The sequence below is a fragment of the Monomorium pharaonis genome, chromosome 4, assembly GCF_013373865.1.
Source record: "Monomorium pharaonis isolate MP-MQ-018 chromosome 4, ASM1337386v2, whole genome shotgun sequence".
NCBI classification, from domain to species: Eukaryota; Metazoa; Arthropoda; class Insecta; order Hymenoptera; family Formicidae; genus Monomorium; species Monomorium pharaonis.
The window spans coordinates 17,753,769-17,771,460 of record NC_050470.1 but is presented as its reverse complement, the minus strand read 5'-3'; the positions used below and the strand labels follow the sequence as shown (position 1 = coordinate 17,771,460).

General features: G+C 35.5%; 1 protein-coding gene across 1 annotated transcript in view; it reads left to right on the top strand.

Annotated features, from left to right (window-relative positions):
• Positions 1-5,312, top strand: part of LOC105836989 (target of rapamycin complex subunit lst8) — a 70,448-nt gene extending 65,136 nt beyond the window's left edge. Inside the window, exon 7 of the mRNA XM_036285315.1 lies at positions 5,077-5,312. Coding sequence (XP_036141208.1) covers positions 5,077-5,201 — 125 coding nt within the window. The 3' untranslated portion in view covers positions 5,202-5,312. The remainder of the gene's footprint in view (positions 1-5,076) is intronic.
• Positions 5,313-17,692: the final 12,380 nt, after the last annotated feature.

Below are 17,692 nucleotides of genomic sequence, written 5' to 3'. Positions count from 1 at the left end.
ATAAAAAAATTTTAAATAATAGAAACAGTTATATATATAATATAACAAAAAAATATGTATTGTATATTATATAAATCTATTTTTTTAAAGTTTGAATCTTTTTCAATCGCAGTTGTCTCCTTTTAAGCGCTTTCTAAAATTCTTATGCGTTTGGCAATTCTTTTGCTTCTAAAGTTTTCTTCCTTTTTATAATTGTTTCTCGTTCTGCAACAGATACTCACTGTTGATATTGTTCAAAATATTCTACATAGCGCGAATGTGCATTCCTAGCATCAAGCAGAAATTTTTTGGATACACTGGCGCAAAAAAAAACGAAACAAAATTTTTGACCGATTTTTAGGCAATTTTTAAAGTGATGCAACTTTGCGAAAAATCATCCACATTACATGTACTTTTTTTTTAATTAAAGGGCAAAGACTCTACTTTGAGAATCCCTACGCGAAAGTTTGATTTGTTAAGTGCGAACCTTTTGTATCGCATGAAAACCAAACATGTGTTTTTTAATTGAAAAAAGTAAAAGTTTGTTATCATTTTGCACAAGTTTCTCGTTAAAATCTTGCTAATATTAATTTAGATCCTTAAAGTTCATTCTTTTCTAAGCAATTAAAAAAAAAAATACATGTCGATACGATGTTTTTTGTTGATTGCACGCGAGTTTGAAATTTGCACTGCATTTTAAGGTATTTTAGCAAATAAATACGGTATTTTTTTAATATCATGAATTTTGAGTATCAATATGATATTGCACATTGATTTTATTCGTGTTGAACTCAATCATACCGCTGTCATCAAAGTGACCCGATCTGCACTACGTGAAGAATGACAATTGGATTTTGTACATCATGTGGCCCTGAAAAGGCTGATTTTTTAAAATAAAATTTAAACTTTTATTTTTTGTGTATGAGTATGTGTATATGTATGTTTACGTGTACGTTTTTGCGTTTATGAGTATAGATGAATGTGATCTTCTGTTGACTTCAGTGAAATTGGTGCGTCAGCTATCCGTTATATTCAGATCAGTAAGTACAAATTTCCACCGATGAATTTCAGAGCCACATGATGCACAAAATCCGATCGTCATTCTCCACGTGGTGCAGATCGGGTCACTTTGATGACAGCGGTATGATTGAGTTCAACACGAATAAAATCAATGTGCAATATCATATTGATACTCAAAATTCATGATATTAAAAAAATACCGTATTTATTCGCTAAAATACCTTAAAATGCAGTACAAATTTCAAACTCGCGTGCAATCAACAAAAAACATCGTATCGACATGTTTTTTTTAAATTGCTTAGAAAAGAATAAACTTTAAGAATCTGAATTAATATTAGCAAGATTTTAACGAAAAACTTGTGCAAAATGATAACAAACTTTTACTTTTTTCAATTAAAATACACATGTTTGGTTTTCATGCGATACAAAAGGTTCGCACTTAACAAATCAAACTTTCGCGTAGGGATTCTCAAAGTAGAGTCTTTGCCCTTTAATTTAAAAAAAAGTACATGTAATTTGGATGATTTTTCGCAAAGTTGCATCACTTTGAAGATTGCCTAAAAATCGGTCAAAAATTTTGTTTCGTTTCTTTTTTGCGCCAGTGTATTTGTATATTATCAATATCACCTTCGTATAATATAGCGTCATATACTTAATGTCGAGTTATTACAGATTCCTCTCACATATTTTCAAAAAGACATTTGTAGTGTATAAAAAAACCTCAATCTATATTTGTATTATCGTGAGATATGCAGCAAATTATTTTTACTACACACATAAAATCTTCAAATTCTTGACCTATAATAAATATCTTGCCAAAAATGATCTAAACGTCAGAACGACTATAAAATTTCATGGCATATGGTCGGGATGGAATTTCTCGAAATTGTCGAACCACAATATTACCTGCTGAACCTGTTAGACGATCTTTCTCAATAAGAATACTGCACATATTATTAAAACGTTTCTTGACTAAATCTAAATTTAATGCAAACAAATTTCTGTAAGTAAGTTTTACAATCTTGTCGAAACTTGAGTATATTTGCAGTCGTAATGTTAATTTTTTTTAGTGCCTTTTGAGTATCAAAACACAAATCAATATTTTTTTGCAAAAAAGTAGACTAGTTTCTGTCTAAACATCTTTTGAGATCGATCAAACGTTTTTTACCACTTCAGATATCATAAAACGCTCCAACACATTTTCAAACATTTGAGAAAGAACGCTATGCAGGAAACAAACCAAAGGTGCATCTGATTGAAATTCTCGTGAGAAAGGTTCCACATCTGACGCAAGAGATTTAAGAAAAGCAAATTTTGCGCATAATAAAGGATCTTCGATTAATTTTACAACTATAACAAAACTGTTGCATGTCGGTTCAATTTTAACTTGCCGTAAATTAAAAAAATTTCTTAATATGTGATGTGATATTAATTGTCCTTTGAGCAACTTCAACATTTTCTAATCATTTTACAGAACAAAATTTAAAAGAAAAAGTATCAGATTTTAAATATTGGGTGTACAAAGCTGTTTGAACTGGTACATCCTTAAAAAGATTATATATGGCTTTCATGTACGAAATAATATTTCAATGTGTAGCATACATACCAGTTTTAAATGCATAATGCAAACTATGGAGATCACAACTTCCAATATCTAGTAATTTTACGTTGTTTGAAAATTTATATTTTTTTCGGTTTATATTCTTTTATGAAAGCCCAATTTACATTTAGTCCATCCTTAGATATTTGGAGAAATTTCTTTTCTTAAAGTTATTCTACCTTCTTTAAACGTTTGAAGAAGATTCATTATTCTTGAACGTCCAAGAAAACACGAAATTAAATATCGTGTTGCTACTTCTTGGTTTTTTATATCTCAAAATTTGACGTTTATATCCATTTGTTGGCATTTTGTGATTTTATTAAAAGATTTGTCGAAACCAATAGCAATAAAAGATACGTTTTTTAAATTATTTATTAATGCTTTATTAAAAAATGCAATTCCAAACATAATAACATAATCAATTTTATCCTTTTTTAATTGCATTTTTTTAACTATCTCACTATCCGGAAACATTCTTGTAAGAATGATCTTTTTCAGCAATACACAATAACTTAGGACTCATTACTGTTTCTATGCACCATAATACTTTAGTTGTTGTTAGATCATTTTTTAATGTATTAACCTGGATTGATTGAATAGGGATTGATTAGTCAATTGATTAGAAGGCTGATTAGAAAGTAAATTAGTAAGATCAACAATAGAAGAGAATTCACTATTAGAAGTCGTTTGAATCGATATTGAAGAGATGACAGCCTTAGTCTTGTTAGTTGAAGACTGCAGCACCAGTGGAAGAAAGCGAAGGTGATAGAAAATTTTCTAGTACAGAATTCTATCGACGAGTAGCATGTTTTTTTACTTTACATGTGACTCACAAGAGCTTGTTTTCCCATATTGCTCAAAAAGATATCATAGGAACATAAAATACATCAAGTGTAATTGGGTTTCTCTAACAAAAGCCGTACCCTTCAAAATTCAGAATTAAGTCAGACATCTTGAAATTTTGTTACTGCAGGTTTTGGCATTGTGATAATCAATTAATCTGCGCAAAAGTTAAATACACATAAAGTGTATTATAATTACATTACATAAATTCAATTATAAATGCAATAAGACTGACAATAATTTCGTAGAACAGCAATGCATATACTATTCACAATAGTTTTTATAATATTGAAAATAAAAGAGCAAGTAAAAAAAATTTGTTTTTAACAAAAAAATTACTTTTCAAACTTGTTTACTATTAGAATTATAAATTAATCTTGTAATAAGAGTATACTCTTATGTTATTATAATGCTTATACATATAGTTTTTTAAACAAAGATTTAACAATAAAAAAAGTAAAAAATATTTTCTACTCAAATATTGCATAAATTATTTTATAGAAAAAAGTATTACATAATAAACAATATGTATATATTAAATTTTATAAAAACAAATATTAGTTATTAAAACTTTCCTAATTGATGATAAATGATAACATGATAAATGCAACACACAATATATTGGTTTTTATATTACTCTACTAAATAAATAATGTTAGTAAACTTATCGGAAGTAATAATAACGTTTTATATCTAATATAAAATATACTCATCAATAACGGCAATACGTGTTACTACTTGTCAGCACTCGTAACGTAATGCGGCAATGTCAAACTCGGAGAAAGCCGAAGAGTGAATAAAGACAAACGCGAGATTTTTTCTTTCACCCTACTACTACGCGGTCAGCGACGCAACGACGCGCGATGCTGCGATGACTTTACTACTAAAAGCCAGCATCATTACCGATTCAACACACAATACTTCACTAAAATGTGACGAAAATTTAGTACCGACACAAACTACAATATAAAAATAAAATTATCAAAGAAGTCTTTTGTCTATATTTCCTGAATCCCGAAATTCCATGAAAATTTTATGATTTTTTAAGGTATATTAACATTCTTTGATAATACCAGGTTTTCTAGGTTTTTCCAGGAAATATACATCTTGATTTAACAACATATTTCATGGAGAATCAAATTGACGTCGGACACCCGCAACAATTTCCTTATTAGATAACAACGTTAAACAACATCACGCTTTGCTTTGTAGTCTTAACCGTTTAATTAGCAGGTATTGATATTTTTAACTTTTGACCCTTCATAACTCGAAAACTGGCCATTTTTAGATCTAGCGCCTATGAGGAAGAGGAGGCTTTTGACCAGGATGTCAAAACTACAACATTCATCCGTTTTAGCCAATTTGATTGTACCTCCTTTTCCATTTGTTTTGTCCGGGTACTTTATTTCAATGCAACATTAAAAATTGTTTTATTTTACCTGAAATTTTAAGTAAACCTAACGAATCAGAAAATTTTTAGGAAATTTTTTTTACAAAGTTTAAGCAGATTCCTTGAATATGTAACATATGTTATAATTAATTTTTTATACATATTTGTCAAAGAACTTATAATAAAAATTTTATAAATATCTTATATATTTAATTTTACTTTAATTTTTATATTTTATGTACAGCTTCTTCAGACGGAGTTGCAAGACTGTGGAATGCGTCTACAGGAACAGTAGAACGAGAATATCAAGGACATCAAAAGGCTGTCACAGCTCTTGCTTTTCGCGATGAAATTGTTTCCGCGAATTAGGAATAGAAAGTAAATACTTAAATATTATATTTGATTTTTTTACGAATAATATTTAAAATTTAAAATTATGTTATGCATTATATGTAAAAGATATATATTGGATTAAATAAATATATAATTTTGTTTTCTTTCTTAAAAATATAAGTCTTTTACTCTTTAAACTATTAAATGTATAATCCCTTGAGATTCTTTTACCAGGCTTTACATAAAAAAGGCGCCAAGTGTGAAGTGCGGGTGCGGGTGCGGGTGCGTGTGCGTGCGCGCGCGCGCGCGCCTCTGTGTGTGTGTGTGTGTGTGTGTGTGTGTGTGTGTGTGTGTGTGTGTGTGTGTGTGTGTGTGTGTGTTGAGTGCGTGCGTGCGCGCGCGCTTCTTTAAAGAAAGTACCATAAATAAAAGAACAAAAAATTTATTTTCTTTACAAAAATAACGATATGAAGTAAGTAATGATATGAAGTAAATGCATCAACCATAAAAGCAAATATTTATACAAAATTTATTTATTATTTTTTTATATTAAAATGTTATATCCAATAATATGGTTCTGTATATATTATTAAATAATATATATTATTATTATGGTAAAGCGTTTCAACTTACATATTAACATTTTATATAAAAACCAAAAAAAGCATAATAAAAATAAACGTTTTATTATTGTAATATTAATAAATGTAATTATTGTAATTATTGTAAATGTAATTATTGTAATATTAATAAATGAATTGTTCATAATTATTAACATTTGATAATTATTAACATTTTATAATTATTGTTACTAATATTTTAGTACTCTCTAAATTGTAATTAATGTATTATAACTGATTACACTCTTTAAATTGCAATTATTTACAGTGGTATATTTATAGCTGTGATAATTAATCAGTATTCACTGTCTTTTAGTGATTTTTACTTCAGAATTAGTGTATAAGCAGTATAAGCACTGAAAGATCAGTGTATTATTTCACTAGTTGACAAGGATACCACTGAAAATCAGTGTATTTTCAATGATTTCATTGAATTTTCGAGAGGGTGCCGTTAGCGCACGGTGCGATAACACACATCCCGATAGCACACATAAAGACTCAGTAAATTCCCGATAGTGCACATCCCGATAGCGCACGTCCCGATATCGCACAATGAAAGAGGCATATTATCCCGATAGCGCACATCTCAATAGCGTAAGTGAGTTCCAGATGCGCACAGATCAAAATGACACAGCAGGCTGAATAAAACGGACACAGTGTCAATGAGACAGAAATAAATCGTGCAAAATTGTCAATGAAATTTTATAGGCATGTAGTATTTACTAAATGTTATCGAATGTAAACGGTGGGGAGAGGGGAGTGTAGATGGACCTCGCTACACGTAGAAAGCTCCGAGGGGGAAGCGGGTGTGTGGAGGGAATTTGTAGGCGCGCGGGGGCATGACGTCACGGGGATCGGAGGGTCTCGCGGTGCAGGAATTGCTGACGCAGGATTTTCGGGTCCGCGACCCGGGAGCGGGAGAGGGGGAATCGGGGTCCGCGACCGCCGCCGCTGCCGCCGCCGGATCGCACCCGGTATGACCACCGCAGCCATCGTCGTGATGTTCGAGCTCTCCCTCTGTTGCGAATCTTTCTCGCCCGTACGCAATATCTTTAACCGTATAGTCTTATCATTCCGGTTCTTTCTCTTTTATTCGTTGTGTTCTTTCATACGCGGTCTTCCATTCACATACATTCCCACCCATCTTATCTATATACCTCCTACTCAGTTCTGCACACGCCCTTATACCGCAAAGGAATAGGGAAGAGAAAAAATAATCCCGAAAAATTATGTATTAAAAACTATTTATTTTGTAACGTATCGTATACAATATTGTCTGGTGCATAAATTCACAATCTACAAGACTTTCATTTATTCGTTTCATAAAGCGTCATACACAATATTATCTGATGCATAAGCCATCAGTTCGCAATCTACGAGCAAAATTTTTACACATATTTCATTTAACAATTTGATTGCGTCGCACTCGTTATAAACATTATTTCGCCGCAAGCAATTTACAAATTGATTATATCTTTCTTTTACTACATACATATCCTGCGACAACTTAAAATATGCATTAGTGATAACATCTTCAAGGTTTAATAAAAAATGTAGTGCAAAATCGATTGCACTCCGTCTCGATTGGACACGGACTCGATTGGACACAGTCCCGATTAGACACCGACCCGTTTGCACACGGACCCGATTGTACGCGATACGATTCCGCATCGCAGAATAATGCAAAAACAACCTAGATAGCACAGAAAATTTAGCATAAATTTTTATAAATATTTTACAAATTTATTTTTAAAAAATAATTTTTAAAAGTTATGTAATCATTTTTTATAAATCATTTAGAAATAATACAAAAATTATTATTAACAGTATATAAAATATATTTTTAAAATGTACTGAAAAATATTTATGGTGTACAAACTCGAAATATTTTTTATATTTTTGGATTATAATAGAATAAATATTTATTTTTAATATTTTCATAAACATTTATCATAATTTTTTTATACTTGGCAAACTCAGACATAAAAATACGTAAAAAATATTTATTATAATATTTTTTTTTTCTTATACATATTTTATAGTCGCAAACCCATGTAGTGCAGAAAATGCTTTGTGCACACACACACACACACACACACGCGCGCGGGAGGGGGGGTGCAAAGGGGCTTCGCCCCCCCTCCCGCACCCATTCCGTCTAAGTCGCTAACCCATGTACTATCTGCAATGCGGAATCGTATCGTGTGCAATCGGGTCCGTGTGCAAACGGGTCGTGCGCAATCGGGTCCGTGTGCAAACGGGTCGGTGCGCAATCAGGTCCGTGTGCAATCGGGTCGGTGTGCAATCGGGTCCGTGTCCAATCGGGTCTGTGCCCAATTGAGTCCGTGTCCAATCGGGACTGTGTTCGATCGGGACGGTGTGCAATCGAGACTGTGTCCAATCGAGTCCGTATCCAATCGGGTCCGTGTCCAATCGGGTCCGTGTGCAATCGGGACTGTGTCAAATCGGGAAATACTACTATGTCCAATCGCTTATGTGTGCAATCGGGACAGTCTCTCATTTAACACATTTTCTGATGAGATCATTCAAAAAATCATGTATTCGAAGAATGTAAATCTTGCAAAAGTCAAGCGCCGATGTATAGCAGCTGTGACAAAATACGTTTAGACACGTGCATCACTTGATACCTTGTGATGAGATCAAAAATCGTACGTACATTCAATAAATGCAAATTTTCCAAAAGTCGCGCCGATGTATGGCTGCTGTGACAAAAATACGTTTTAGACACGTACATCATTTGATACCTTCTGATGAGATCAAAAATTGCACGTACATTCGAAGAATCTTGCAAAAGTCAAGCGCTGATGTATGGTTGCTGTGACAAAAATACGTTTTAGGCACGTCCATAATTCGATACCTTCTGAGATCATTCAAAATCGCGCATTTGAAGAATGCAAATCTTGCAAAAGTGAAGCACAGATGTACTAATACTGATATGACAATGCTTCGGTTAAAACAAAGAGATGAAGAGAATATATACAACTGGTCGGAAAGCGCATGATATCACATTTGATGCAAAGTTTATGATCCGAGCGTGACGTGAAAAATGACTCGTCGATGTCTTGTTGAAGATTGTATGTTGTTTTAAAACAGTGCTAAAAAGACATTATAAAAATGGAGAATAATTTCGAGCAAATGGAACGCGAGCTGTCAGAGTAAGAAAACGGAGTCGCTACCTTAGCCGATCAGTAGTTGATACTAGGCCGATTCTAACTACGGGGCTCCGAAGGGGATGCGGGGGAAACTCGTAGACGCGCGGGGGTATGACGTCACGCGGATCGGGGGGTCTCGCGGCGCGGGAATTGCTAACGCGGGATTTTTGAGTCCGCGACCGGTAGAGGGGAAATCGGGGTCCGCCACCCGCCGCACGCCGCACGCCGCCCATCGCCGAGTGCATGAGAATACATACGCGATGGGTGGGAGCGAGAGAACGCGATGGATAATATCATGCAATAAGTGTGAGTGAGAGAGCGTGTGATAAGTGTGAGTGAGAGAGCGTGTGATAAGTGTGAGTGAGAGAGCGTGCGAGAATATGTATGTAACAGGTGCGAGCGAGAGCGTGTGATGAGTGCGAGTGAGAGCGATAGCATACAAAGTATAAGAGAATGACGATAACATTGTGGAAAACGGGAGCAAGAGAACGTGAGTATAAGAGAGAATATGAAAGAGAGAAAACAAGTGTATGAAAGAGCGAGAGAGCGGTAGCGCACGGGAATACCAGAGAAAGAGGCAGAGGATAGTATGATGTGTGAGAATTAGAGCGAGAGCGCGCAAAGTATGATAGAGAACGATGATTTTATAATAATCATTTAAAGAGCGCAATAACGGAATGAAGAACAATACGCGTACATAAAAATAATCTGAACTATTTATCGAGGATTGAAGTGCGAGTGAAAGAGCGTGCGGGAATATGTATGTAACGGGTGAGAGAGCATGCGATGAGTGCAAGTGAGAGCGATAGCATACAAAGTATGAGAGAGAACGATGATAACATTGTGAAGAACGCGAGCAAGAGAACGAGTATAAAAAAGAGAATATGAAAGAGAGAAGACAAGTGTATGAAAGAGCGAGAAAGCGGGAGCGTACGGGAATGTAAGAGAAAGAGGGAGAGGATAGTATGATGTGTGAGAGTTAGAGCGAGAGCGCGCAAAGTACGATAGAGAATGATGATTTTATAATAATCATTTAAAGAGCGCAATAACGGAATGAAGAACAATACGCGTACATAAAAATAATCTAAACTTTATCGAGGATTGAAGTGTGAGTGAAAGAGCGTGCGGGAATATGTATGTAACGGGTTCGAGCGAAAATGTGTGATGAGTGTGAGTGAGAGATCTTGCAGGAATATGTATGTAACGGGTGGGTGAGAGAACATGCGATGAATGCAAGTGAGAGCGATAGCATACAAAGTATAAGAGAACGACGATAATATTGTGGAGAACGCAAGCAAGAGAACGTGAATATAAGAGAAAATATGAAAGAGAGAAGACAAGTGTATGAAAGAGCGAGAGAGCGGGAGCGCACGGGAATACAAAAGAAAGAGGGAGAGGATAGTATGATGTGTGAGAGTTAGAGCGAGAGCGCGCAAAGTACGATAGAGAATGATGATTTTATAACAATTATTTAAAGAGCGGAATAACGAGATGAAAAACAATACGCGTACATGAAAATAGTCTAAACTATTTATCGAGGAATGAAGTAATCACTCACCGGAAAAGCAGCCCTATGCCTCAGCTCAGGAACTAGTCCATAAAAGAACAAAAATTACCACTACACTACTAACTATCACTACACTGAAACTATTACTACTAAAAACTACTAAAACTACTATCAATTAATACTATAATTATAAAAAATAATGTTAGAGGAGGAAGTCACTCTTCCCCCTCTTCGGGAGAGTTATTATCTCCCTCGTCCTTCTCCTCCTCCTCAAAGTCTGATACCCCTATGTAGTTTATATTGGGGACTACAAGGGGTTGGAGGACCTCGCGGGGGTCACTGTCACTGTCACGGTCACTGTCACTGTCACTGTCACTGTCACTCTCTTCTCGATCGGAGACTTCGCGAAGGTCTATAAATTCATCCACTACTTCCCCTGCATCTTCATCAGCGTCTACAATTGCCAAAATGCCCGGAATGGGCGATGCGGGGGGTGATGGAATATATACATGCATGATATAAGTGCACGACGCGATGCACACCGTAAAAAACAGTGGACGACTAACATAGAGAACTGAGAAGACAGCACGCAAGTCGCAAGAAAGCTTAAAAAAGCTGACATATCGAAATGATAGGCTTCAGAGAAAACGGGATCACATATCTCAATCATGACACGATAACCCGCCTTAATCTTTTATACCTGCATGCACCTTAACGAAGGACCACGTTTACGAATACGAATATGTCTATGAAACTACATTGCATAGTATTGAACTGGACGCTAATATAGAGAACTGAGAAGACAGCCCGACAGTTGTGCACCTTAACGAAGGACTACCAAGCAATTCACAATATCGAATAAAAAATTAATAGTTTTTGCCTTTCTTGTTCATTCTCATTCTCTCACCCTCATGCGATCTCTATTTTACATACGGTTAGATGGAAGTATGAGATGATGGCATGATAGAGAACTCGAGCAAGAGAACGTGAGTAAGAGAAAACATGAATAAATATGGTTTTATTTTATTTCCGTTGATGCGAGAGCGTGACATCATGCAGATCGGAGGTGTCTTGCGGCACATCACTTTCATTTTCAGATTATATTTTATAAACATAACAGATTTTATTAAACATTTAAAAGGAAAAGTAAAGAAAACATTTTATTTTTGAAAAAAATTAATCGTTTGAATGTTACATCGAACGGCTGATTGGGAGGAGATTACGTTTCGCAGGCACGTTCGTCACCATGGAACAGCTGAGCAAGGAGGAGGAAATCGCTCCTCCGAGGTCTGCGTTCGCCAGCATCACCATGATGCTCTTTCCCTCTTATGTACTGCGGTTTTCATGATTTCTCTTACACTCGTTCGTACATGGTCATCTCCGTCGACTTACATGTTATCTCTCGCTCCCACCTGTACGCAATGTCTCCAACCGTACGCTCATACTGTCTTATCATTCCGGCTCTCTCATCCACTGTATTCACTGTATTTTTCATATGCGATCACCTATTAACATACATGTGTTTCCATTCATCACACCTTATCTATGTACCTCCTACTCACAAGGGAACCTCGCGAACCCGAAAATTCTGATTTTAATGAAACTTGGCATAAATGTAGAAGGAGTAAATACATGAATTTAGAAATTAAAAGTTGGTGCTTATAAACGGTTTAAAGGGTTGAAACCACCCTTCAAAAATGTTGAGTTTTTGTCTTTTCTCGATATATCTCGTAAACTAAACAAAGTATTAAAATGTTTCATACAAAAGTTTTACAGTATAAATACCTCTATTTAACTATGCTATTTATTTTTTCAAAAAAATTTTTTTTCAAAAACAAATTTTTTTTCTTTGAAAAAAAAAATTTTTTTGAAAAAAATAAATAGCATAGTTAAATAGAGGTATTTATGCCGTAAAACTTTTGTATGAAACATTTTTTTATATTTTGTTTAGTTTACGAGATATATCGAGAAAATGCAAAAATGTCTTAACTTTTAAGTGTGGTTTCACCCCTTCAAACCGTTTTTGAACCAAAATAAAACATTTCTAAATTAATATATTTACTCCCTCTACATTTATGCCAAGTTTCATTAAAATTAGAATATTTTTTGTTTGGGCTTATAAACAGTTTGAAGGAGTGAAATTACCCTTTAACGGTTGAGATATTTTTACCTTTTCTCGCTATATCTCGTAAACTAAACAAAATATTAAAAAATGTTTTATACAAAAGTTTTACAGCCTAAATACCTTCATTAAACTACGCTGTTCATTTTTCAAAAAAAAATTTTTTTTTAATTAAAATAAATTTTCAATAAAATTGACTTTTATGTATATAGCATTTATAAAATAATTATACTATCTTATACTACGTTCTATTTATATCATCTATGTGTATATTATGTATGTTATATGTTATCTATGTTATAATACTATACATTTATATTATCTGCATCCCTATATGTATTAGTTTTCATTTAACAGTTGCGCAATATTAGAGTAGTCACGTTGCTTTCACACAGTTCATTCTGTCTACGTCACATATTTCACATTCAAGTTTTATATTTGTCATATCACGGTATATATCAAATATGAAATGGAAATCACGTATTAAAGTTTGATATCTTTATTAATGATGTTACGCGTCATTTTCACATCTGTATCAAGTCTAACGTGTGCTTGATCAGTACATCAGTATCACATCTAACGTGTGCTTGATTTTTCTGTTAGATTATTTAATTAAGCGAAGCATAATGTTACACGTAAATGTTGCGAATGTTCTTAATATGTTAATTATTTTATTTCAAATTATACATATTCCACCTATAAATGAAAGAGAAATACAATTACGTGATGTGATAGAGGATATTATAACAAATGATATTATAACAGTGAATGTGACTTATCATTTGATGTACACACTGATACTGCTTTAGAATTTTAAAATTATTGGGAAGTGGATTTACCTGACATAGAATATGTAACAAATGATGAGGAAGAATTTTTTAAAAATGATAATTGTGGTAGGGACTTCACCTTTCTGAAGCGACGTTGCACTCCTAAAAGAGAGTGTCGGCCTTTTATCACTTCTCCAATATTCGACGGCTTTCTTTTTATAGCTACTATTTAAAATTTCGTCTTCTGGTTCACAATTATATTTATTATCAGGTCCATAATCAACATTATCATTTTCTAAAAATTCTTCCACTTTATCTGTTACATATTCTATGTCAGGTAAATCCACTTCCAAATAATTTTGAAATTTTAAAGCAAAATGAGTGTGTACATCAAATGATAAGTCATTCACTGCATTTGTTATAATATCCTTTATCACATCACGTAATTGTATTTCTCTTTCATTTATAGGCGTATGTGTAATATTCTATGTCAGGTAAATCCACTTCCAAATAATTTTGAAGTTTTAAAGCAAAATGAGTGTGTACATCAAATGATAAGTCATTCACTGCATTTGTTATAATATCCTTTATAACATCACGTAATTGTATTTCTCTTTCATTTATAGGCGTATGTGTAATTTGAAATAAAATAATTAACATATTGTTGTGGCCCTTCTTTAATAAAGGGTCACAGGGATTAGGGATCGTCTGCCGATGCTCCTCGGGTCAGGTCTTCGAGAGAATATAGCCAGTTGTGATATCAGGATATATATGTATATTCTTACTTAGTACACTTGATAACACTTATGATGAACCGTAACAAATATTAACGAGTCGGCGACATACGTGAGTCGCTGTATACGGTGTGACAAAGCCCGCTCGTTGTCTGTCGCACGGTGTATATATACACCGTTTTTAGGCGTATGACCAGGGAAGGTACTTCCGCGGTCATAGGCCTTTGGACAGGATACTCGCTTAGCCAGCAATTGCTGGCCATGCGGATTTCACCCCAAAATCAGATGATTTTGGGTGTTGAGTCTTAGGCAACCGGGTACGTTTCCCGGTGCGACGCCCGGTATGTAGGCCGGGCGATGGCCGCGCGCGAGGTGTCATGCGACACCGTCTATCGCTTGCGACATGTGAGTGTGATGCACTCACAACATCCCTCCCCCTTATTAGGAAGACAACGAGGGGGCTGAGTTATCGGTCACGGATTAAAATTTCGCTATGATTGTTATTATAACTATACGCAATAAAGTATGGTACAAATTTTTCTATAGCGTGGTTATTTTTAAACGCAGGTTTTGTAGTACCTACATTGGTAGCCTTAGTTAGCGGGGTTGCTGGGTCGGCAGTTTTGGAACGTCTCGTAGCTGATATTCAGGTCGAGGGCTTCCTGGATGGCGTCCTCGTCTTCTAGGAATACTGCAAGGCACCGTAGGCAGTCCCTTGCCGGTCGGACGTCCATAAGGATGGTGTCACATAGGAAACACTGGGTGATGGTTTCCCATGTCTCGTCTGTCGCCAGCTGTGTGCGGTACCCGTGGGAGGTTGGTTCTCGTACCTCGCACTGGGCCCGGTGTGGCCGGTAACACCTGCGGCACCATCGCCTCCAGGCGAATTCGTTTTCTACGAGGCACCTCTCGGTTGGCCGTAGGCAAATGCTCCTCAGAAATCGCTCGTAGCGAGTAGGGTGGTCAATTGGGCGCACCCCATCAATTGGCTGTTCTGTTTCCTTCGGGATCTTCATCTTGTGAAATCCTCTGGTTGAACTTGCGATTTTCACAGGAACTTTTGACTGACGCGACTTGGCTCGTGTTGGTTTACGAGTTTTCTTGTCGCGCGGCTCTGCCGTGGTTTTTATAATTTTCCAAAAATTTGTATTTGGTGGGGTAGAAACCCATTATCGGACCATATATGGTCATAGCTAAGTCAGCTGTGCACCGTTGGTGCACGTGTCGTTCCTTGCCAGAGTCCGGCAATTTGCTGTAACGTGATCGTGTGTCACGTTTTGCTAACTCGAGACGTGCTGGTTACTGCCATGCGCCCCTCCCCCGTCGGGAGAAACTTGTTACAATTCATTATACAAATACATATATATTATTTTAGAATCGCGTACTATTCTAATTTGTATTAGCGTGATCCGCGCATTTTCTTACGTATCACGATAATCCCTATGACTATCACTATTGTGACTATTACAATGGTTGTTCCGCTTGTTGCCATTGGAAAAATAAAGTGTGGCGATTGAAAGATCGAGTTTGGTCTTTTTTCAATTTCGTTATTTATTTCATCTATTTTTTGCTTATAGCTTTCTAGTTCTATTGGGTTTTGTATAACCTCTTTTAATTTTATTTTTCTCGCTATGTCTGTGTCGTTTGTTGAGTCAGACTTTTGTATTAACGAGATGTTATATTGCGGTAGATACGCTTCTACTCGCGTTTCATATGATGCCTTGAGTGATTTTATTATAGCGTTTTCCGTCGCTATTTTACAGCTATTTTTAAACGTTATTCTACCCGTTCTTTCAATCTTTTCCTTTATTTGTCCGTGGTCTTTACAGTGTATAGTGATTACTTGGCTTTTCGGTGTCGAGTATAGCCACGAGTGTGAGTTCTCTAATGCTATCCAAATACTATTATTCGATATAGTATTTTTTATTTTACAGTCTCTATTGTTTTCTTTGATTTCCGCGTATATTTTTACTTCGCATATGGAGTCTGCATTTATCCTATATACCGGATGGTTCTGCGTACATAAGTATTCGCGATTTATTTTTACGCATTTCTGTAGGTCGCTATTCGCTAGTATTATATACGTACGCTGTACTGTATCTATCGCTACGAGAGGATGGTTTACTTCTATGAATGAGAAAATGTTATTTGGATTTGGGATAGGTAGAGGAATTACATTCTGAATTTCATATTTCGGTATTGATATGAGTGGAAATTTCAGAATGGTGTATATATGAGAATGGTCGCAATACGCGCCTATTTCCGCGAATCTTTCTATCGTTGACCATTCTTCTTTGCCTATTCTAAAGGGGAAATATAATCCTTCAGGCAGTTTCGAGCTTGCGTCTTTAAGAGACTCTATTATTTCGTTGATGGGTGTTAGACGAGGATGCAACATTCCCTTTTTGACGTTTGCTACGTATTCTAATACGTCTTCTGCGTCTCGCGTTAAGTCAGCTAGTATAGCGTTAATAATTATGAAGTGTTCATGTAGGTTATTCTGTTTTTCGTCTTCGATAAGTTTTGTCCGTAATTTGTCAGTTGCGTCTGCGAGAGTGTTTTCGTTCTGTCGTATTGTTCGTTCGTTGTTGTCAATGTGGGCTATTGTTGCTTTCATTATTTTTAGTTGGTTTTTTATTGCATGTTTATTTAGTTCTTCAGCATTATGCAATATTGTTAATTGCTCGTTGATGAGTTTTTCATCATTTGCATCCATGGTACCAAACAATGATTTCGCCACAGATCCTATTCCATCGACCAATCCTCTCTTTTGTGCGGTTTGTTTCTTGTACGTTGAGTTTATTCGCTCTATCAGATTATTTATTCTTTCGAAACCTTTCTTAATAATTTCATGCAGGTTTGTGCATGTTTCCTTGCCGATTACGGCTATCATCTGACATAAATTGTCTGTTTTATGTATGTATTTTCCTAATTGTGTAAGTCGTTTGGTTAGTGACGTAGCGTCTACTTTGATTATCACCTTCCAGGAGGATTCTATTTGGTGTAGTATTCCTATCTTCTCGAAGTATATTCCTGGATGATGGGTGAATCTTTCTATCTCGTACTGTGATCTTATGTCCGGTTCTTCCGCGGCATTTAGTGTTGCCCAGATTATACATCTGTAATTATTAAAAAAAAAAATTTTTTTTTTTTTTGTGTACGAGGAATTTCTTATTAGATCGATTTTCGCTACGCGTATCTTATTAAATTGTGTCAGCGTTTTGCTGCACGTGTGTTTGATGCTGCTAATTTGTGGCTGCTTAGTAGTGCATATTTTTTCGTTCTCGTCTTTCTTTTTGCCTTTCATTTTTTCTTTGGGCGGTACGAATTTTCAGTCTTTTGTCGGCCTTCCATTAGTTCGTTTGCGTGTCGAGAATTTTACATTTTTCACGTTGTCATGTATCGTCGTGATCTAAGTTCGTGCGATAGTGTGGAGAGTGAGGTGAGTGATTGTGGCGGAAGCACTGGTTACGATGATGTCTTTTCCGATTTCCATGATCGGGAGACAGTCATACTATCGGATGACTTGGAGGAATTGAATTATATTCCGTTGGACGAGTATAAAGGTTCTGATCCTGCCGAGCCTTTGCCTATCGAAGGCTAT